The following is a 24,736-nucleotide window of genomic DNA, read 5'->3' on the forward strand; positions in this document are numbered from 1 at the left end:
GGGAGTCTGGATGCTGTGTGCTAGGAGGGTCTGAAGTGAGGGGCAAAGATTTTGGCAAGTTCGGCCTTGCGAAGGCCTTTGGTTAGCATGCTAATGTGCGAGTGTGACAAGGCTGGGCAACGTGCCCCTGTGGACAGTTTAAGAAGTTAATTCCGCTGATGTAGACCTAGAAGATTTAAGAGTGAAATGGGAAAAATCAATGAAGCTAGAGAGGGTCAGGACATCGAGCAAAGGGAATAGAAGGCCGTGGGAGGCATGGAAGGTTTTGAAGCAATTCCATCCAGTGAGATACAACAGGAGTGTCCGAGGCGCGACGCTGTTGAGGATGGTATCTTGGTAAGTCATGACAATATGTTCTATCAGTGGCGTCAGCTTAAGATGGTGGCTGAAAATTGTGGGACTGGAGTCAAAAGAGGGTCGGAGGCTGGGCCAAGAATTTCTGGAAATAGAAGTGAGACAGAGAGTCAGCAATTTAGTTTTTATGGCCTAAGATATGGGAGAATTGGTGCTGTGCTGAAACCAAAGTGAGCCTTTGCATGAATTGCATTATGTTATGGAGTACGGGTGATACAGGTGATATGGCCTAACAGTGAGAGAAGTTGGCATTTGGAGCATTGGTTGGCCAGAAGGAAATTAGACATGAGTAAATAAATCCGGTGGATTTTCACGGAAGGCAAGGATGCTTGGAGTGATACTAAGTCAAGAGGGATACCAAGAAACTCCAGTGATCCACTGGGACCCTCTGTTTTCTCTGGGGAGAGAGGGACTCCAAGCTCTTGAAATGCTGAAGTCAGGGTGTTGACACTGTATGATGGGGGTGAAGAAGGTGGTGAGAATTTTGTTTAGGAGGTGGTCTTCCTGTCTTGTCCACACCTTGGAAGGGAGGGGGAAAAGAAATACAGGAAGAAATGCTAGCTGGTATCAAGGTAGAGGATCTGATGAGGCCAAAGGAGACTCGATAGAAAAAGTTGCAACCAGTCAAGAAGAAAGGATGCTGGGATGGAGGGATATATGTGTGTTCGGATTGTTAGTGAAGCTTGAGGAATAGGGAAGGGACGAGAAAGAGATCGAAGTGGTTAAGGGATTGATGCGACTTAGCCCTCTGAGAGGGCTGATGCGCGGTAATGCTGAACTTCCTTGGCCATGGAACACGCTGTGACATTATTGGCATTTCCCTGGAAGCGGTGCCAGTGAACCAGAAGGGCTGAGGAACCTCAGTTAGGGAGGGTTGTGTTTTGTAGAGAGTCCTTGAAACGTTGGGGAAGTTTAGCTTTTTTGTCGTAGTGATAAAAAGGGATGTTTCAATGGTGTTGGCTCAGTGAAAGTGGCAATAGCTTTGCCTGTCATTCAAGCGCTTTCATCGCGAGCAGACCGGGGAAAGGCGACTGGAAGTGGCTGTATGCTCTGAAAACGGAATCTGGGATCTTCCCCGGGAGCCGAAGGCCCAACAATGTAAGGAATTGTGAGAGCTTGGAGCTGGGAGAATGTGGATGGCTGATCACATCCGAAATTGCGGATGAGATTTGTCCGGAGATGGAATGATTCTGATGGATTGAGTAAGAGTTCTGGGTCCATTGATTTCTTTCAGAATAACAAATTTGTCACAACTCATGTGAAAACTGAGTCAAGGGGAAGTGAACAAAAAAGGTGTGTTTAAGTATTTTATGTGCATAAATGAGATGGGTTCAAGGTGTGATCTTAGTTCCTGAATCTAGTTATAAAACTTAATTTAAGCCATTTTCTTGCTCATACATACATGGCCATTAACCAGAAAATATAAAACTTATAATAATAATAATTATACTTTGTTGTTCTTTCGTCAATAAATGTTTGATTTAATTCATTTGAATCTGAACAAATTAGCACTTAATCTTTTTATTAAGATATTTATTTTGTTGAAGAAAAGGGACTGAAAAAAGATTTGCTAATCATATTTTTAGAAAAAAGGCAAAAATCTGCCTTCAAACTTGAAAGAAAAAATGATTTTGTGATAATTAGTGTTTTGAAATGTTTGGTATGAAATGTTTTTTATCGTGATAACATTTTGGGCCATATCGTCCAGTCTTTTTCTCCAGTCTTCCGACCACTCAAAGCGCTTTTAGAGTATATGTCACATTCATTCATACACATTCACACAATGTTGGCAGTGGCTGCAATGCAAGGTCCCAGCTGCTCATCCGAAAGGAACTAATCATTCTCACACATTCATACACTGATGGCGCAGCCTTCAGGAGCAATTTGGGGTTCAGTACCTTGTCATCTTGTCAAAGGACACTCTCTAGGAGCCGGGGATCTTCTGGGGTCTTGACTTTTGCAATGCTTTGTATTTGCAGCTTCAATATTATCTGTATCATATCAGATGACTCCAGGGCAGGCAGACAGAGGGAAAAGAGGAAGGACATCGCCAGAGATCCAGTCTGCATGAAATAAAGGAGGCTGATAGTGAGATAAAACAGTAACATAGTCTTTGCATGGGACATAAAGAGGGAGGGAAGGTGGGACAAAGAGAAAGAGACACAGAGAGGAGGCTGGCAGTGAGTGTTAGCAGATGTAGGGCAATGGAGCATCACTGCTGAGCTGAACTGTCCCAGAGGAGCAGAGGCTTTTCAGAGAAAGAGAGTAAGGAACACTAAGATATTCCACTCTGTTATTTATCACTCTGTTGCTCCTCCATTCTTGCTGTATGAGCCTTCAGTAGATTTGCTCTTCACTGTCAGCAGGCTAGAATCAGCCAGCTAGTTTATAAGGCAGTTAGTCAAGCAGTCATTCTGTTAGTAAAACCAGAACTAAGAACCAAAACTAAGTCATATAGTCAACTAATACTAACAACATTCAGTCAGAAGCACCTTATTTTCAACAAATGAAGGCAGATATGCATCATTTCTGCCTGAGGCACTGAACTTGAAACATGTTGTCTCTTTTTGTTGATTTGTGTGCATCAGGAGCTCCAAATAAATATTTTCATTTTTTATAAGGACAACAACATTGTTTTTGTTGTCTTCATATTATTTATCTCTGGATTTTCATCTGAGACCACTTTCCACTTTGTATTTGACATGGCTAGTGGTGGATTGTTTGACATTTACTCAAGTACTGTGCTTGAGTACAAATTTAAAGTACCTGTACCAATATTTCATTTTATGTTACTTTATACTTTTATACTACATTTCAGAGATAAATGTTTACTGTTGACTCAGTAACTCAGTCACTCATGTAAAACAAATGGTGACTTATGATGCATTCTTAGATTCAACCACCCACAAGTATATAAAGCACTTAAAATTAGCTCCAGCTACACCCTAAAATATTGTTTATATGTTAATGCATCAATAATAATGGTCCAATAATATTATAGTATAACACTAACAGTGGCCATTCTGCCTAACAAATATTGTATTTACCTTTACAATATTTAGCTTAAAGTAAATAAAAACCATGCAGAATTGTTAGATCCTGTGGGTCTACAAGTGAAGTCTGGTAATCTGGTGATGTTAGCTAAAATCATATTTTCTAGAAGTTGACTATTGCCCACAGCGCCGACGAGTGATTTTAGCAGTCGACTAGTCATAGATAATATTGTTTTTAACACTGTATATATTTACATAGTTTCCTCTTCATTCATTCCAGTGTGGCACCACAGTGATCAATTAAGCCTAATAATTTTGCAATATTCCTTTACTGTTACTGTTGATATTAACATAACACCTCTTGCATGTGTTTAATTAAAAATGTGTTATTTATATGAAAGAATGCATCAGAAACACAGGAGGCACAAATTGGAGTACTCGGGGGACTCCTTCACTGCTCCAGGCCTAAGTACTTCTGCACCCTCCACAACTCTCTAATTCAGAAGTAAGTGTGAATCCAACCTGCCTCCTAAATAGCAGTGCGAACTTAGTTGAAGAAAGCTGGACTCAAACATTAGAGCACTTCTTTCATTCCTATCAGCTGATATCAGGATTTCTAGATATTTATGCTTTTTTAAAAATGCAATCGGATTTTCATCTTAGCATGTTGCCTCGATCTCCGCGACCCTGTACGCAGGATAAGTGGTTCGCGATGGATGGATGGATGTTGCCTCGAGCAGGATAATGCAGGATAAAAATGAAAAGTTCTTTAAAATATTTTTTAGCAACAGTAGAGGCAGCCTTCTTCTATTTTTCCATTGTTTTATCTAAATGATCTCCTTGTTTGACAGTGGCTCCATGGTAAATAATTACCAGTAGCCCACTGGAGCCTGCTTTCCATTTTTGCACATCCATTATTCAAACTGCACTATCTCTTCCCTGTTCTGTCATCTCTGTAATCACTGAAGGATTGTTTGGGGCAGCTGTAGTTCAGGAGGCAGACTGGGTCGGTGGTTCGATACGCGTCTCCTCCAGTCTTTGTCTATTCATGAATGTTAGTTCCATTCTGATATGCAGTTGGATGGTAGAATGTTCTCAGCCAGTTTTATTGCAATGTCTCTTTTAGAATTCGATATACACAGTAATTATATATGAATACATATATGAATTTTACAAAAAATCTGCAACAGTGCCAGAAAAATACACCAATAATACAAAGAAGTCAAGTGTCCAAACATAACCAAAACTCTGACCAATAATTCCCATACCGGGCCTTGCACTGTTGGCTACCGGTACACAAAGGCTATACGTTCAGACTGCAGGCCTTAATGCTCAATTCCGATTATTTTCCCAGATCAGATTTTTTTTGTTTGACAGTTCACATTATTGTTTTAATGCGGCCCATATCAGACTCCAGTGTGAGCTGTCCGTGGCCTGAAAGTGACCCGCATGTGCAGAAGAATAACAACATCACACGCAATACGCTGTTTTACAGAAGTGAACAAGGAGCCACAGATGTTAGCTCCAGTTAGCTCATACTTGCTAACTCTTCCAATTTTCACGGGAGACTCCTGTTTTTCATTGTCCTCTCACGGGTCACATTTCTCCCAAATTATGACGTGACTTGTCCCTTTCATTACGGTTTCTGGCACTGTACAACTCAAGTGGCCCACGACTCCTTCCCTCCCTCCCTCAGCCTCTCTCTCTCTCGCTCCACTGTGTTCACACGGACACAAGCAGCATGCACATAACTCAGAAGAAAGCTTGTTGCCCGGTGGATTTCTAGTGTAAGAACGGAAATTTGTGAGCAGATGATAGCATGGTAGAGGAGGAAGAGAGCCACATGCTTAATTATGGCTTTTGTGAAGCTTATTCGTTCACTGCGGCTCTGTCTACAGCAGAACTGTGACAACAGCTGCTTTAGAGTGACGTCAAAGTCGCATCAATTCCGACCTGAGTGTCCAGACTCAGGTCGCATTAAAAAAGATCTGATCTGTATTGGATTTAGACCACATATGAAAGTGGCACAAATCCGAACTGGAAAAGATCAGATTCCATGTGACTTGGCTCCTTCTCACCATCATAAAAAGATCAGATCTGAGGCACATATGGGCAAAAAAATTTGAGTCACTTTGGTCTGCAGTCTGAATGTAGCCAAAGATACCTGAGAAGATCAAGAGAAGTATCCCCACGTCCAAAAATGTGGAAAACTAACTAAAGTGAAAAAACTGCCCAGACTGTAGGACTGCAGGCACATGAACACATATTTCAGAATTCTTTTGCTGCTATCTTGTCAGTGACTGATAGTGACAACTTGTTGTATCGGTAATGATGTAACGCACAGAGTGAACGAAAACATACCATAGAAAATAACAATGGGCGTAGGCGCACCACACATATACACACAAATACACATGTGGCTTTGTGTAGTCTCGCAGTCTGCAACACGTCACATGCTGGATACATGCACACTACTAAGTAAGTACTATTACGTGAGCAGAACTTGTTCATATTATGCTTGATACCCTATTTTCTCTAGGGAACCTTTACTGAAACAGCAATTGTCATGTAATGTTGTCAACTGTGATCTGACCAGCACATCCATACATCTTGATGCTTTCTGTGCACTGCTAGTTAAATGACTAACTCACCAATAAATGAAAGCGATCATAAGCATGTGAAGAGACATCAGATATGATTAGGCCTGAACCTTTTGGCCTGAACCTGCACTTTAAAAATAACAGAACATAAAATATCCTACAGAAATCTACTTTGAAGTGTGTAGAGTACAATGTTCCTCCTAAGGAGAAGGGAGAAATTTTTTTCACAAGCATGCACACGCGTGCAAGTGTTGTCCCGAGCGTCTGTGTGTATTTCTCAATGTGTGTGGGTGTGTGTGTCTTCCTAGCCAAAACATTATGTTTTTACAGGAAGTAGAGGTTGATGTTTATAAAAAGCGTGAGTTTTTTTCTTTAGGAGATGTCAGGGATTTTCACCTAGCAAGTAACATGGGGTGTAAGTATGGATAAGAACTCTATGCCTTGTAATTTTAAAACATGTCCTCAGATCGCCATTTTGGTCATAAATTGCTGAGTAGTTCTTGGTGTTTATTTCTCAGTGTGTGTGTGTGTGTGTGTGTGTGTGTGTGTGTGTGTGCGCGCACCTTTCTTACCAAAAGGTTTTTGGGGCGTTAAAGCTTCCCAAGGCGGGGTAAACTAGAGGTACAGGGGGGCAGGTCATAATGTGAAAAAAGGACACCACAATGTGACCTCTATTTATGTAATATTACACAGAATGGCAGGATGATTAAAACATGTTTTTCTTAGTTAATCATTTGTTTTAATTAATGCATTGAATGAATTTTGAATACACATAAATCTAAGACATCTTAAATAAGATTGAATTTTGTGTTAGAATTTCATGAGCATGCTTATTTGGACTGTAATAAAGAATATCAGATCCTTCTTAAGTTTTAAAACATTTCAAAAAGGACTGGTTGTTTACAGGTTTTCAGATTACAAACTAAATAGTAACTTTTATTATGTTGTATAGCCACATGTAGACATTGAGCTGTTACAGCTCTGATAGTCTGACTACACAGATTTTATAGTGGTATAGTAGTATTTTATAGTATTTGTAACATTTAAACTGCGTATTAGTTGAGACTCAGCAATTTAACTGATTCACAAATAAAACCGTTTTCTGATATTACACCACTGATGTTAAGGTTTGTTTAGGGCTAATGTTAGTGTATTCATTATAATTTCATATAATAGTACTAAACTAGTAATAATACTATATAGCTTTATAATATTGATTCCAGTTGGACAAAACAGTAGTTTAATTTTTATGGTTTGTTTTCATTCATTAAATCCTTGTGCAAGAAGAACGGTCTACATGGTAATTAGTCTCTTATTTGTTAATGCAGACTATTTGTGAATTTGTCAATAATCAGAACCATTCATGCAGAACAATGAGTTCAACATTTCCAAAGTTTACACTAGAGTCAATCTTTTTTAATGTCTTGCATTGTGATCAACTTGCAGAAAGTCTTTCAAGGCTATATAGATTGGTAACTTTTAGTTACATGCCTGTCAAAAATGCTTTTGGCTGCAGTGGATTGCCAATTTATTTATACTGCCTGTAGCCCTATGTTTGGCTTGCAATTATTGTGACAGATATAAAACATAGGCTAATTTCTTCTTCTTCTTCTTCTTTCTTCGAAAATTACATGTTGAAATGAATACATAAATGATAAACTTTTATCAAAGCAATAGTCACCAGTTCTTGTCAGGGTTTTTTTTTCCCCAGTTCCACATGTTCTTCCTGATGGTGTAGACTTGACAGCAGATGGTTTACGGTCCAATGCAGCAACAATCATGATGGAGAGGTTTAGAGGTGATGGTGTACATAGCAGAAAATCTTTGTCAAGGTTATGATCACCTGACAAGACCTTTTGATAACCTGTCTCTCAACTTCAGATTGGTCTTTGTTGTTTAGTTTACTGACCATTTTTTATAGCTTTAATGTTTGACATCCACCTTTCTCTCATTTAACTTAAAATTTAACACCCCTATATCAACTTTTGGGTTGCTACATATCCATATGTTTTACCAAATTACTTGTAATTCAGAAGAGGGTTTTTAAGAATACTTTTGTATTCTACAGATGTTCAGACTGGTTGATAATTAATTGTATGTAATTTTATGTAAATGACTAATTGATTAATTCACTAATTAAGACTCTTGCAAGATGAGAGGAGGTGGACTCTGCGTTTTACATCGATGCTTGGTGCTCAAACATAGTCAAGGTGGACTCTGTTTCCTAAATGTCGTACTGTTTATTGTGAAGATGAAACTTATGGTGGAGAAATGAACATTCAATTCATGGGCAACAGCTCTGGTGGACATTCCTGCTGTCAGCATGCCAATTGCACGCTCCCTCAAAACTTGCGACATCTGTGGCATTGTGCTGTGTGATGGAACTGCACACTTTTGAGTGGCCTTTTATTTGTGGCCAGCCTAAGGCACACCTGTGCAATTCCCATACTGTCTGATCAGCATCTTGATATGCCACACCTGTGAGGTGGATGGATTATCTCAGGAAAGGAGAAGTGCTCACTAACACAGAATGTTGACAGATTTGTGAACAATATTTGAGAGAAATAGGACTTTTGTGTACATAGAGAAAGTCTTAGATCTTTGAGTTCAGCTCATGATGAATCGGGGCAAAAACAAAAGGGTTACGTTTATAATTTTGTTCAGTGTATATTCCTTGCCATCTTGTCAGACACAGTTAAAACATGCCTTATTTTATCTTGAAATATGTTGTACATACTTATTCTTGTTTGCTTCTTTTCTTTTAAAACTGTTCATCTTGGCTTGTGTGTTTTGTATATAGATATTGTTGGTGTTCTGTTTGTTTTGTTTTTGATAAGTAACAATGTCATTCTTTTATTTATTTAAATAAAGGAAGGACTCTGAATAAGCTTTTTAGTCTTCCTTTCCAGCACTGTAATATGGCTTTTCTATTGAATGTATTTGTATCATAATAATTGTGCAAATAAACTGATCTAAGTTCTGTCTGTCTGTCCATGTGATGTTAGGCTCTATTGAAATGTTTCTATACTTAAGAAGCATCCGTTTTTGTTTACTACAGTCAGAAAAAGCATGCTCATGAAAGCTTAAGTCATTCTTATTTAAAATGTCTTAGTTTTTGTGTATTCAAAAATTCATTCAATACATGTGTTGAAACATATGATGAACTAAGGAAAATTCATTTTAACCATCCTGCTACTCTGTGTAATATTACATAAATAGAAGTCACATTGTGCTGTCCTTCTACCTCCAGTTTACCCCACCTTGGGCAACATGTGCTGGTTTCAAAATGGAACACATGAGCAGGATCCTTCCCTAATGCATGTTGCCTCATGCATTTATTTATCCATTCAAGATGTTTTAATATTTCAAACCCCATTACTGACTCTAGTTAGGATCAGAAGTTTCACCAATATCCATTCAGTGTATTTACATCTGAACTACATCTTTTGTCTTTCTTTTTTTAATTTAATTTTACAAATAAAGCTACGACAAATAGATGGCTAATGGATTAGTCCAAACCATTAATCCATTCATTATGTGTAATCGGTTATCCACGCAGGGTCGAGGGCAGGGGCACACCATGGACAGGTCGCCAGTTCATCACTGGGCTGACACATAGAAACGAACAATCATTCACACTCACATTCACACCTAAGGGCAATTTAGAGTCACCAGTTAACCTTAGCATGTCTTTGGACTGTGGGAGGAAGCCAGAGCACCCAGAGAGAAAGGCCAGGGATGACCAAGGTTCATGGATTAGTCAGTTGACGATTAATAATAACTATTTTAAAAACATTACATACTTCTCACCGCTCCAATGTGAGCATTCACTTCTTTTCTCTGTTTTTATAAGATTGTAAGTTGATTATCTTTATCTTTTTGACTGTTGGTCATGGATAACAAGCAATTTCATGGCATCACATTGGGCTCTGCAAAAGTGTAACAGATTTTTGACATTTTATAGACCAACCAGTTAATCAACTGAATAGTTGGCAGATTAATCAATAGTGAAAATAATCATTAGCTGCAGCAATACACAGAAACAGAAAGCAAACTGTGTACAAATTCTCATGCAATTAAGAAACCAAAACCAAAAAACAAATATATACAGACAACATAACTATAAAAAAGGATTCTAAATGAGTCAGAAAACTTAAATACTGACATTTCTCTCAGTCTTCAGAACACAGATGCTTAGAGGAATGACATATAGCATTATAATTATCCAGAGGGTTTATATTAATGTAATGTATTTTTTCAAGTTTAGCTTGAGCTTGATTCCTTAAAAGCAACTGCTTGGCTTAATCAGAGGTACCATCACCATGATGGATGACTAGGAAAATTTCTGAACTCTAATATGTGAATGATTTAAACCCTTCTCACCCTCTCTATGCACTGTACAAGATTTCTTGCCTTTCCTAAAATTAGTTTTAGTTGTAAAGTGATTTGAAAGTTTTTTGTTAAAAAGTTCTTCAACAAACAAATATTTGAAGATGACTCGATCAGTGATAATTCATGCAGATATAGAGTTCCATTCATCTGAAATAAATTTAAGGCCATATTTCACAAAGCTTCCTGGTCCTAAAAAAAGTAAATCTTAACCTTAACCTAAAAATAACTATTCATAAAGCATATCGCTCAAGAAAGCAGTTGTCAGAGTGAGGAAGGGAACTTTAGTGTAAGCAAAAAACAAAATGGCCGCAGGAATCACAGGAAGAGGTGGTTCAGGTGTTTGTTGAAAAAAGGGGAATCAAGTGTTTAAATTTCAGCTTTGTCCATCATTTCTCTCAGCCATTATAAGGTTGTACTCAACTCAAAGTAACTGCTGAGATCTGGGACCATGGTGACATCACTAGAAACAAAGTCTGTCGGGAATGGATGCAGAAAGTGGGGGTGCTAAGTGGGCTGCAGCACCCCTTAAAACCAGGCATTATTATAAACTATGACATGATATGCACCATTTAGTATGACGTGATTATATAGACTGACCTTCTCTCAGCACCCCAAACTGTGACTGACGTTCAGTGTCCCTGCAGATGGGTCAACAAACATGAGCAGTTAGATGATCAGTTAACGGTTTATCCAGGTTATCTAAGCCACTTTATTTGTCGGTCAATCAATATGTTTGTTTGTTTGTCTTTTTAGTGATGTTCTCTGATATCAGCAATTCAGTTTTTTGAAATTACCATGTGGACTAACGACCACTGTAGCACATGCTACAAAGTAGCACTTTGTAGCCATGTTTGTATGAGTTGGTCCATGTTTTGATGTTTCTTTATCGAGCACATGGGTGATACAATAGACAGAGATGAGGAAGAGTGCTAGCTAGTAAACATAGTGAAGAATTAAAGCATTAATTAAATTAAAAAATGTTTTATGACGAAGGAAATACATTCAGCATGTCTGCAAGACCTCATGGATGTACACATTGTGTTTTGATGTGAAGCACTGAATATGAACAGAAACTTTATATACAAGAAAACTCCGCAGAAAACCTTTAACTTAAAGGGAAACCTAGGTATTTTTCAACCTGCACACAATTTCCCCATGTTTTTGTCTGGGTAACTAACAGAAATTGGTGCAGTATTGAGTAAGAGCGCTGCAGCCCGCAGCCACGCAACAGGCTGCTATATTATCCTTCTGGGCCCCGTCAATGTGTCCACTAAAGTAGATGTTTTTGCCACTGACAGGCTCAGATTGTTATTATAAGTGTCACACTACATTATGGAAATTACCCTACAGGGATAGACCTTTTTATTAAAGAGTACGATCCTTTTTGTCTAACCAGAAACAGCTGTTATATCGCTCTCCTCAAAGCAACCAGACATCATTGACAAATAATGATTGACAAGTAATTTTACCATCATCGTAAAACACATTTATATACAGTGCATTTTTTGAATTTGCATCTGGGGTGAGTGTAAACAACAGCAACCATCTTCATCTTCACAATAAACAGTCTGACATTTGGGAAACAGAGTCCATCTTGACTGGGTTTGTGCACCAAGCATCATCGATGTGAAACACAGTGTCTACCTCCTCTCGTCTTGCGCTGCAGCTCGGAACATGGACCACCTGCTAAGTGCTTGATACAGGATGTTGATGGGACAGGTCTCTGTAATGATGTGGGCACAACAGTCTCTGAATTCCATTGCTTGGTCAAAATAAGTCCCATTTTGTCCAGACTGGATCTTTAGGAGCAGAATTAAATCCAAGCTGGGCCAAGATGGCTCCTCTCCTGGCTCTCTTTCCTCTCCTCTGAGACTGTGGCTGTGGTACCTGGTCCGGTTATTTGGGCTGGGTGGATCGTGGTCTGCTGCTCTTTAATCCCAAAACCCAGTCTTCATCTTCCAATGACTGTTTTGTTTATTTATGTCAGAGGTAAAATATATTTTGGCAATAAAGCCGCAAAAATCAGATAAAAACAAAAATGTAGCAAAGTTTGAAAGAGCTACCGGCTGTTGGTTGCCATAGCAACCTTTCAACCTTTTAACCTTTCACTGGGATTAATGACACACTTTCTTGTACTTGCTCTGAATGTCTTTCCAAAGTTAGAGCTCCTTCTTAGGACTTTACTGCCACTGTAAGTTAGGAGCTCTCTAAATACTCTTGTGGGTTGTGAATATGGCTTAAAATATCATGTAGGATTTTGTTAACCACACCTCCTTCATCCTTTTGTTTCCTTATTCTTGCCTTCCTTCAACCTCTCTTTTTAATGTCTCCCATCTGTACAAATATCCTAATTGTGGTTACCACTAATGTTAAATAAAGTGATTAACAATTAAAAATTGAAACCTCTCTCTTTCTAAGGAAAGAAAGGAGGGAATGATAGAAAGTCAGGATGGAAAGACAAGAAAACTAGTATGTTAGTGAGTAACCCCTGGCAGAAGTGTGAGACAGACAAAAGGAAGGAAGTCTACAAACAGAGGCACTCTGGGTGGTTGTATTTGTGCCTACAAATGTGTATGTATAAATGGGTCAGCTCCCAGGCAGAGTGTTCATTTGAAGAGATACCCCTGTGTTGGGCTCCTAGTGGGGCCGTTCTCCATCATGCAGCTCTACTTAGCATTAGCTGAGTGAGCAGTGCGCCTGCCGCTGTGTACCAGAGAATCATGGATGGAGTATTAAAGCTGCATGATAAAAGCCCATGATGCTGCGGGCCACATTCAGCTCCCACTGATGCATCTCACTGCAGTCCTCTGTTGACGCTTTAATGATACACCACAGAGCCTGGGGGGCTGTTAGAAAATATTTTGGGAGGCATTTTGACACATCAGGACTGCAGAATGTTGGTGTGTTAAATGGTTATTGGGTTTTCATTTCTTGTGTCAATGAGATATACTGTATGTCAGAGGTGCTCATGTTTTCCCAAAGAGATGTGCAGTGATGTTGCCGGCCTTGTATAAAATTGATCCCGTTTGCTTGACTTAGTTGTGCCATTTCAGTCCATCTCTCCCTCTATCCATGTTGTAAGCTTTTTTATGGAAGGTTATAAAACAAGTGTTATTTGTGTTATTTCTGCGAAAAAGAGATCTGATATGTCAAGGATGAATGTCATTCCAACTTAAAAAACAATAAGTCCTTTCTTGCAAAAAATATTAATTGATGCTTTAGAATCATATCAATTAACAGAAGCTCTTGCAACAGTACATGTACCAACACTATTGATAAATAGTCTCTGTACTGTCTCACACAACACACACTGTTTACATTTTACATCACCTTTATTTATTTAGCTGACGCTTTTATCCAAAGGGACTTATAATTGCTATATATGGTCGCACGCCTCTGGAGCAACTAGGGGTTAAATGTCTTGCTCAAGGAAACATCGGTGGTTGTGTCACAGTGGGAAGTTGAACCTGGGTCTCTCACACCAAAGGCACGTGTCTTATCCACTGCTCCATCACCACCCACACAGTTCTAGCACGAAAATGTGGCAGTCCCATGGATACATTAAGACATGTAGATACAGTGTGACAGAGTTGGCCATGCTGCCACTTCTTCAAAATGGCCATTTGCTGTGCCACAAAGAACATCCACTGCTTCCCACAAAGCATTTCCCGCACTGACCGCCATTATAAAATGTTAAACCATGAAGTTTTATTTCTAAAACTGTCAAAGTAGCATTTATGTGTTTCACATCATATTGATGTAAAGTCCATTGGCCAAGCCGGTGGGGACAGGTCATGAGATAAGTGAATCATGATACTGTATATTAAGCGCACATATCAACACTTTACAAAGAAACACAACAAAGTAGTAACATACAGTACAACAGCCGCAGTGATAGATTATAAGAGAAGACAGATGAATGGAATTTTGATATATTTTTTTAAAAGTCTACTGTAATTTTCTAAATCTAATTGATACTGTTATTAATCATGTAACCATAAAAAGTAATGGTGATTAAAAGCTATAAAGTGCACAGTAAGAGTCAGATTCAAACACAGGTTATTGAACCAAACAGTAGGTTGTGCTAAGTTGTGTATTGTCTGACAAAGAGAACAGGTGGCTTTTTAGTCCAGACTTCCAAAGAAGGCGCTAATTTAAGTGGGAGGACCATGATATAAAAATGCTCTAAAATTGGCATATTTTTGTTTAATCAGGTTGAATGAAAGAAATCCAGTGTATATGTCTAAGAAAATAGCAAATTAAATGTATAGTGAGCCAGTGTAGAGGATTGGAGTGATGTGATTACATTTTTCGTTCTGGTTAGGAAACTAGTGTTCTGGACAAGTTGCAGAAATTGATGACTGAGGTAGGCCAGAATAAAGAAAATCAGAGAGCCACTGATGCACAAATGCAGTCAGCTGTACAAGGCAGAATTGAACAAGCAAGAGAGAAATCTCTTTTTGCATATGCACTCAGTAAATCAGCTTTTATTGAAATGAACAGGTGCCCTCCTGGAGTCTGTATCTGTCCTCTTATATATTTGTGACATGTAACTATTATATGGCCTAGTGAAAATTGTGTCCATGAAACAGATTGACAGTTTTGGTGTCTCTGGTGAAGACAGTTTGTCTGGACTCTGTCCTCTCAGCTCAAGAGTTCTGCTCTCTCAGTACACATCTCATAGCACACAGTAAATTGACACTGTGACAGGTCAGTAGTGAAATTGCTGGAGCCATTCAGCATGTGAAAACCAGAAATTTACATAACCAACCGATCCCTCTGCAGAGTAGATCCATGTCTATCTTCCACAGAACACTGAAGCACTTTGATTTGCTCCACAAAGAGTTCAACACTGGCTTTATGACTCTAACTTGATTTCATGGCTTGAATTAAACTGCTGTGTTATGATTGGTCTTTTATGATTTTAAAACCTCAAGCTGGCTATAATAAACGTGAACTAACTGTTTCTCATTTTTTTTGTGGGTATAGTTGAATTCCTACATTAGATCTGAGCTGAGCTCCGAGGGAACACTTGATGTTTATGAAAGCAATTAATTCCACATGCAATTACTCCCAGCACAATACTCACCCCCTTCAGGTCACTACTTTCCATGCCATCGTCCTAATCATCAAATTATATTAGCATGCTTATTGAACCATAGGGTTATGGGGAGATGTGCAGCATTGACTGCCTGCTTATCTATTTATTTATTCATTGGCAATCTGTTAAAGCTCCTTCTGCCTCAGCTGTTTATGACTTTGAATTCTCTTGTAAATTTTTATTTCTGTCTTTTCCCGTCGTGTCCATTGATAGCTGCCCATCCTGGTCTCGTCTATGGTCAGTCTATACTTTCTGGAGTGGACAGATGTGTTCAAGCCAGTGAGGTCTGGCTTCAACTGCCACGACCGCAGCCTGAGCCTTCCCTACATCGACCCCAATCACGAGGTGATCCCCCTGCTGATGCTGCTCAGCCTGGCCTTCGCTGGACCCGCCATCACAGTAAGTATAAGAAACAGAAATTACACACAAAAAACTATGACACTAATCTAATTTTAGAAGGATTTCACAGAAGGAAATACACCCTCTGGCATTAGCAGAGTGAAATACACTGAACAAAATTATAAACGCAGCCCTTTTGTTTTTGTCCCCATTCGTCATGAGCTGAACTCAAAGATCTAAGACTTTCTCTATGTACACAAAAGGCCTATTTCTCTCAAATATTGTTCACAATTCTGTCAAAATCTGTGTTAGTGAGCACTTCTCCTTTCCCGAGATAATCAATCCACCTCACAGGTGTGGCATATCAAGATGCTGATCAGACAGTATGGGTATTGCACCGGTGTGCCTTTGGCCACAATAAAGGGCCACTTGAATCTAAATGTATCTAAATGTACAATTCATGATTGAATATTGAGTGTTGGTTTCTTTTAACCATGACAACGGTTGTTCCCTGACCTGAACCACATGTTTTAGGGTGAAAGTCTCAAGTCCCTATCCTTAGAGGAAGTAATTTTACCCCAAGACAGACCCAGAAATCACACATAACAGAAGTTATCTCATTGCACTTTTCTAACAGGTCTAGACAGTACTATTAATATTATTTACAGGGACCCAACAATTACCATCACTTGGTGACACAGGCAAGGAAAATCTTGAGTTTAGATGCAAGATGGCAGAGTGTGTGGAAGCAGCGGCTCGGTGGTCTCAGTCAAACAGCAGTACCTTTCTTATATTGTGTGTCTACTAGTTCAAGTGATCGGTGAACATATACACTAGCACTGAGCAGAACTTCTTAAAATTGGAAAAGGGAAGCGCTAACTCTATTCCATGAGAGATCAAGAAAGCTGGCCTATGAGCAAAAGTTACAGGCTAACCCACATACCCTAGCCTTAGTCTCTTCCTCGCCAGCTGCAGGTCACACGTCAACAAGATGGATGAATTATGACTGAGGATTACTTCAAACAACATGGACAGCTGTGTGACATCATTACAGAGTCTTGGCTGGACATCAAATTTCCCTATGTAGCTATTGAGTCAGCAGGCCGCACTGTTTATAGAGCAGACAGGACTGCAGATTCCAGTAAAGGTGATGGAGTATGTATGTATGTGAATGATAATAAAATAATCGTTCAGCCCTACTATCCAAGAACATTAACTTTTCAACCAGAAATAAAAATATCCTTGATCAAATCTACAGAAATATCCCGGGAGCGTACAAAGCCGCCCCATCACCACACCTTGGCTTATCAGACCTCATCTAACTGAAAATGACTCCATCCTACAAACTTCTAGTCTGCAGAACCAGACCAGATGTTGAATCTGTCCAACTGTGGAATGAAGAGGCCACCTTATCACTGCAGAACTGTTTTGAAAACACAGACTGGGAAGTGTGCACAGGGAGCAGACTTGAAGGAATATACGTCATCTGTCTTGGCTTACATAGACTTTTGTACTAAGACAGTACTAACCACCAAAACAATAAAGGTGTTTCCAAACCAAAAACCATGGACGTAAGTGTAGGGTCTCTGCTCAAAACATGTGATGCTGCTTTCAGGGCGGGTGACATGCTGGCCTACAGGAATGCTCAAAGAGAACTGCAAAAGGGCATTAGAGTCTCTAAACACAGGTACAAGCAGCGCACTGAGGTTCACTTTGAAAACAACAACCCCTGTAGCATGTGGAGAGGCATAAAAACTATAACAGACTACAATAGCAGCACCTCACAGATCATCCAAGATGCTACACTCCCTGATGCCCTGAACCAGTTTTTTGCATGCTTCAACAGCCACAACACTAGAGCGGGAGCTTGTATCACACCACAAACAGAGGAGGAGCATATACCCAGTCCCAGGTGAGATCAACTCTGAGTAGAATTGACATCACCAAAGCAGCAGGACCAGACAGGGTGTCAGGCAGCAAACCAAAATCATGTGCTGACCAACTTGCAGGGGTGTTCACCCGCATCTTTAATCTCTCCCTACAGCGTGCTGCGGTCCCCACCTGTTTTAAATCCGGAACCATGCTCCCTGTTCCCAAGAAAACAGCAGTTAAAGACATGAATGACTACCCCCCAGTCACCCTGACATAAAGAGTTTTGAGAGGCTTGTGCCATCGTACATGAAGACCATCATGCACATTGATCTGGACAGACACCAGCTTGCCTATTGAGACAACAGATCCACGGAGGATGTAGTCTCCATTGCACTTCATACAGTCCTGTCCCACCTGGAGCATCCAAAAACACACATCAGGATGTTATTCATTGACTTCAGTTCAGCTTTCACTACTATAATCTCTAATAAACTGGTACTCAAATTCATTATCCTGGGACCACCCACTTCACTCTGCTTTTGGATTGTGGACTTTCTCACAAACAGACCCCGGTCGCCACATAAATGGTGAGGAGGTGGAGAGTGTCAATGTCATCAAGTTCCTGAGACTCCAAATAACAAAAGATCTCTCATGGTCCCTCAACACCTCCCACCTGGCGAAGAAAGCTCAACAGAGGCTTTTCTTCTTAAGAAAACTTAGACAGGCTAAACTTCCCTCCAAATAATCTTTTACAGAAGCACCACAGAGAGTATCACCTTCCACTGCGCCACAGTGTGGTGTGCCAGCTGCTCTGCAGAGAACCCCCAAAGCTTGGCCGTGTGATAAGAACTTCACAAATTATTGCGGGAACTGTGCTTCCGAACCTGGACACAGTGAATGCAAGTCGTCTACGCAAGAGGGCTTGCAACATCAGCTTGGACCCAACCCACCCATGTCAGCTTGTTTGTCCCATTGCCATCTGGGAAGAGATACAGAGCCATCATAGCCTGAACAAACAGACTGAGGAACAGCTTCTTTCCAAAGCTGTAGCCTCTATCACCCCGACCCTGTCACAGAAGTTATAGACTTAAAAATCTAACTCATCTATATATAGAATAATAAAATTTAAATAACTTTAACTATAAATAAATTATAGACTAATTTATCTATCTGCTGCTAATGCATACTTTATTACAAAAGGCACATGCACATAGGGTATATACCATCCATCTCATGTCTCTACTGTTTACTGTCAAACTTTTTTGACAGTTTCCACTTTCCTTGCTTACCTGCATTCCACGTGCCTCCCTTTTCATATTTATATTTAAACTTATATTTATACTTACATTTCTTTTTATTATATTGTTTCCTTATCTATTTTTATCCTCCTGCTGATGATGCTGGTCACTGAGAGCCGCCAGACTAATTTTCGTTGTATGCCTACAGTGACAAAGTTTCTTGATTCTTGAAAAACTCTTTTAGTGGGTAGAAACCTTGAGCAGAACCTTGACTCAGAGTGCGTGGTCATCTGCCTCGACCGGTTGGGGGGTTGAGCGGTGCCATATGACATGGAACACAATTAAGAAGCATAAATTGTCTTCCAAATCAGAATCTGGTTATCATATAATAATGTGATTTGCACACTAGGCTATCTGGCTATAGTCTATATACTTACATATGTATAAGCTTGTAGATTCAATAGTAGTACTTACATTAACAGGCAATATTTTTAACTTTTCAAGTTTCTATTTAGAAAATTATCCTTTAATTATTCCGTCTGTGTAATAATTAACCCACCTTGAATACATAAATCCCTGGGCTTTGACATCAGGCACAAGGATTACACATGTATAGGGTACAAGGTAGATTATCATTTTGTATAATGAGATAAAGTTGTAGTTCCCTTTGCTTTGCTACTCACAAAAGTAAATGCTAGGTTTTACATGGTGTAGTTCTGAGGATGAATTATCAGGTAATATAAGCAAAAATACCTGCGTGGATGGTGCACAGGTGTGTGGGCGTTTAAAGTGTTACTTTGGTAGTTTTCGACCTGGACTCTATTTTTCCATGTTTTTGGGGCTATGTGACTAATTGGGACACCATTTTTAGAAATTGGTCCAGGACTAAGCAAGTGCGCTGCAGTCAGCAGCAGCGAGACAGTGTTGCAATGTAATCCTTGTGGGCAATTGTGCCCTGTGAAAGTACGTCCACTAAAGTGCTTGTTTTTGCCGCTGACAGGCTCAGATTGTGATTATTTGTGCCTGACAACATGATGGAAAAGATCCCTTCAGAGAAAGACCTTTTTATAAAGAGTAAGATCCTTTTTGTTTAATAAGAAAGAGTCACTACAGTGTTCTTGTCAAAGCCACCAGACTCCCTTGACAAAAAGAGGAATTTTACTTCTCTGGTCTATCTGTTAGTTTGTGTTATTGTGTGTCTTTACATTGTAGTTATGCTGATGGCTGTAATAAAACCAGCCACCTCATCCACTACAGTCAGATCTTCATCAGATCAGACTCTTTCTCACCAAGCACTTCTTCTTCATCATGTTTAATCTGAGCATTTTTTAAAATTCTTTATTCTTTATTAGATAGATGGGGGGCGACACATAGCAAAGGGCTGCTGCCTGAATTTGAACCCAACCGGTGCAGTAAGGACTCAGCCTTGTACATGCTAACCGAGCCCCGGAATGGACATATTTTAAGGAAAGGGGGATGTTTTTGGTCTAGAAGAATGACTGAAAAACAACATTTTGGTCTTCGGGGGTTTTACTCTCTTGGAGTGTACCTGACATCTAAACTGAATTAGAACAATACAAATGACATGGTAAAACAATAACAGTATCATAGTATTATATTAAAATGTCAATATCACAAAATATGGTAATAACCTTTCAAACAATAAGAATATATTATTAAAATCACAGTATTTCTATAGTATAAATCAAAGATTTCAAAGCAAACTTCCACAAAGATTGTCACTTCATAGCACAGCCATTAGCCTCATCAATGAGATGAGAAGTTTGTGAAATACCATTAGGCCTAAAGAATCTCTGAGACACCTCTGGACTTTTAGTACTACAGATGGGCATAACAGTAGTGGCCTAAAACCTACAGTCTGTAAGCAGGCAGTTCTGGGGCACCTCAGGTGAAACAGCACGGCCCTATTGATAAAGACAAATAAGAAAAAGTTATGTTGCCTTCTACCACTTTTACATAAGCGTCAGCTGACATTAAAACATTTCCAGCCAACAGCTCTTACCCTGTCAAGAGGTCAGCTCGCTGACAGTCAGTGTTCGCTGAAGAGACACAATTTTTGTAGGATAAAACTGCTTTATTCAGTGTTTTTAATGTTTTAATGATCAGGGGTCTCATTTATAAAACTGTGTGTATAATCCTCACTAAAAGTGTACGTGCGCCCAAAAGCCAAAAATGCCGTACGCCAAAAAATATTTAGACTTAATAAAACCGTGTGTACGTAAGCAATGTTCCTTTTATAAATCACAATCAACTTGAAATGTGCCACCCATAGTTGCCTATAAATGGTCAGTGAAACGCCCCTCATCAATATTAATACGCACTGACTGCAGGAAGAAAAGGAGGCAAACTCCGACAGAAAAGCTATAAAATGAAATTTAATTGTGACACTGATGTTCCTTTTGGTGAAGCTGAAGCATGTTGTTTGGTGGGTAAAAAACAGACTTTCACGCAACGCTTGTGCACTGGAGGAAAACAATATGAAACTATACTCTCGTATTTGCTCGACTGACACACAAAAAGGCATCAATTTAAATGTCATTCGTCCTCCTGTTCACCTTATTTATGAAAATAAATTGCACTGCATGTAAGTATTAATTAATGATTCCCGATTAAACAGTATAACATATTTGAGGCGTTCTTTTGCAGAAACAGATATTTCCGTTTGTGTTTTCTTATCCTAAATGTGTTTCTTTTTGTGCGCTGCAATGATTTAAAATTTTTTTTGCGCACTTCAGGCGCATCAATCAAACGGGTGTTTGTTTATACAGAAAGGCTTTAAGCCTATAATACTCAGAGTTAATATTTGATATATATAACAGTAGGCCTATTCATTTCAAACTGTTTCATTGAGTTGCTATTTCACCAGTTTATGTGTGTGCGCATGGTTCAGAGTTTGCGTGGAGGACCGCACACTCATCGTCAAGTTTGTTTTTTATACATCACAACCTTTGAGTGGGAAGTGGTGTATGCACGTTTCCAGACCTGTTTTGTATGTCCACACCGTTTATAAATGAGACCCCAGGTCCATTTGTTTTGGGAGGAGACGGCGATGGTGGTAATTTAGCCCCCGGTAGAAACACCGAAGGAAACTTAAACTGAAAACAAACTTAGCACCTAAACTCAGCTAAAGTTAGCAGCAGTAGCTCAGCTGTAAACACACAGCAGAACGCGCTGCACACCGGCTGCTAGCAAGGTTATTTCCAACATGGATTTGCCAACCAATCAGTAGTCTGCAGTGTTTTCACTTCACCTTTTAGTAGACTAGGAACCTCGACAGAGGTGATATAAAAAAAGTAACAGGTAGCAGGTATAACTTTTCCTAATGGAAAAAAGACAAGTGGTACCATGTGTAGGAAAAGGGGCAATAGACCCCATACTTCCCTTGTCCTACACTGACATCCAGTTAAAGAGTAAGTCTATGGAGAACCAACCATAATCCTCCAAGCTTGGAATTGAACATTGAGCTCTGTTGCACCCAAATCACATTCACTCTCTCATTCTTTACCTTGAACTTAAAATAAACAGAAAGACATAAACAACTCAGCTCTCTTCTTAGTTCATAGGGATGCCCAACCCATTACCAGTGAATGACTGATTCCATAGCAAGATAGAAAAATTACTATGCATTACATGCAGGGAGAAGAGACACAAGGAGCTTAAAACCACAATGTGTTCCCAGAAGGTCACTATATGAAACCAAGGTAGAGATGCGCAGCAGAGCATGATAAGGGAAAACTCAACTTTCTAACATTGACCCGAGCCCCGCACATCTCACAGCTCCCTCTGATGTATGTCAAACAGCTTTTTATTTTGTTTTTTACCCTCAGACATCAATAGATTCAGACTCCTCATATCTGCTGATAAAATGTTATTTCTCAGAGATCTGTCTCCCAGCAGCTTGTGGAGTAGAAGTCTCTCGTGAGCTACCAAGTGCTCAAGTGAAAACCAGGCACACGCACATGATACAAGTGCACAAAACAGTATCCACAAGCGGAAAATCAACCTTTTTAGTTATTTTTAGTTCATAATAAAAGCCAACTCGTGGTTTGTCAGTTAAATGCTTTTAATGAGAAGAAGCAGCAGTAGGAAATGTTTGGTTTGCAGTAACTTAATACAGCATTTTTTCCTGGTATGTTGCACCGACACCCAGTTTGTAATACTGCAAGTGCAAGGGATTTCACGAGTGGGCCATAGGCTCATTCATTGTGTTACCTTATTCAGTGAATGATTTAGATAGTGATTTATGTTGAAATTTTTACAGCATTTTTCCATTTTTTGAAATTGCAAACAAAACTCAAAAATTATGGACATTACCTGTAAATGAACAACCCAACTGTTATTTTACATGAAATGTCAATAATGACAAATTACATTGTTTAAAAAAAAAATTACATACACATGTATGTAAAATGAATGTAGCTCATTATATAAAGGATTATATATACTAACAATTTAATGTTTTTCTTCATACATTTTAAACTAAAACAGGCCTTAAAAACTTAAGTGTGGAAATATATATGGTATATTCTGTAGCTTGTGTGTGTAAGCCTTTAGGTATTAATAAATCTTTATCAGTATTACATTTTTTTTCATACACTGCAATAAAAACACAATTTGATCAATTAATTAAATGCAACTTACAAATAAAACTAAATAAACATTGCTTCTGTCTTTTAACACAAGTTATCTTTTATAGTTGCCATGACACAATGCCGAAACTATTTGTATTGGCTGTCTCACCGCCACTGTCTTTGAGTATAATTGGTTAGTCTGACATGTTATTCAGACTGTGTGCACCTCTCATTGGTCAAGTTTGAAAATACATCTAGGTGTGCTGCTGTTCCGCACTGATTGTGGCTGTCACCTGGATTATCTGCCTGCCGAATTCTTATTTGGCATTGGATGCATCAATACATAACGTCCAAGAGGTTCTCAATTGGATTCAGGTCTGGGAAACATGAGGGCTAGTCAATAGCATCAATGTAAATGCTCTGTATTTGTATAGCGCCTTTCTAGTGTTTGCGACCAGTCAAAGCGGTTTTACACTGCAAGTGCTCAAACAGAAGCTAACATTCACACACATTCATACACTGGTGGAACAGCCAGGGTTCAGTATCTTGCCCAAGGACATGTCATTTTATAGGGCTCTGGCAGTGCTCCTGTTCCTACTTGCACAAAGGAGCAGAATCCGGTCATGTTGCTGGGTTGATGCCGCTCTACTGCCCTTTCCTGCCCTCCTCATGTAACGGCCCGTCTCCTGGTTTTTCCTCTATGCTCTTGAGTCTGTAACTGGGAGACACAGCAAACCTTGCAACGGTACGTATGGAGATGCCATTCTGGAGAGCTGGACTACCTGTGCACCTGAATGGGCTGCAGGTACCGTCTCATGCTACCAGTAGTGACAAGGTCACTAGCAAAACACAAAACTAGAAAGCAATCACTCAGGGAGGACACGGAGAGAGAAATTGTCTTGGCCACCACCTGCAAAACCATTCCCTTTTTTTGGGGTTGTCTTGCTGATGCCTGTCCAGTGTACCTGTTGTTACTTTCATTTGCACCAAAACAAGTAACACTGATTCACAATCATTTGTGCTTCCTAACTTTCCAAACTTCAGTTTAACTGACTTGATGTTATTCTGATCTGATGAAGTTTTAGCAATGTATTTAATATAAAGTACATATATAACATGATCATATACAGTACATATCATATACAGTTATATTGTGGTGTCCGAACAATAATGCTGCGATGATGTGTTGAGAGGAAACCCGCTTGACACTGTTCTTGATCATAAAGTTTATTAAATCAAGGAGTTCCGCATCAAT

General features: G+C 39.4%; 1 protein-coding gene across 1 annotated transcript in view; it reads left to right on the forward strand.

The window, feature by feature from the left end:
• The first annotated feature begins 255 nt into the window (after positions 1-255).
• LOC123979996 (phospholipid phosphatase-related protein type 4) overlaps positions 256-24,736 on the forward strand; it is a 54,922-nt gene continuing 30,441 nt past the window's right edge. The window contains exons 1-2 of the mRNA XM_046064150.1: positions 256-336; positions 15,654-15,839. Of these exons, the coding sequence (XP_045920106.1) occupies positions 256-336; positions 15,654-15,839 (267 nt within the window). The remainder of the gene's footprint in view (positions 337-15,653; positions 15,840-24,736) is intronic.

This window comes from Micropterus dolomieu, linkage group LG01 (genome assembly GCF_021292245.1).
Source record: "Micropterus dolomieu isolate WLL.071019.BEF.003 ecotype Adirondacks linkage group LG01, ASM2129224v1, whole genome shotgun sequence".
In the NCBI taxonomy this organism is placed as follows: Eukaryota; Metazoa; Chordata; class Actinopteri; order Centrarchiformes; family Centrarchidae; genus Micropterus; species Micropterus dolomieu.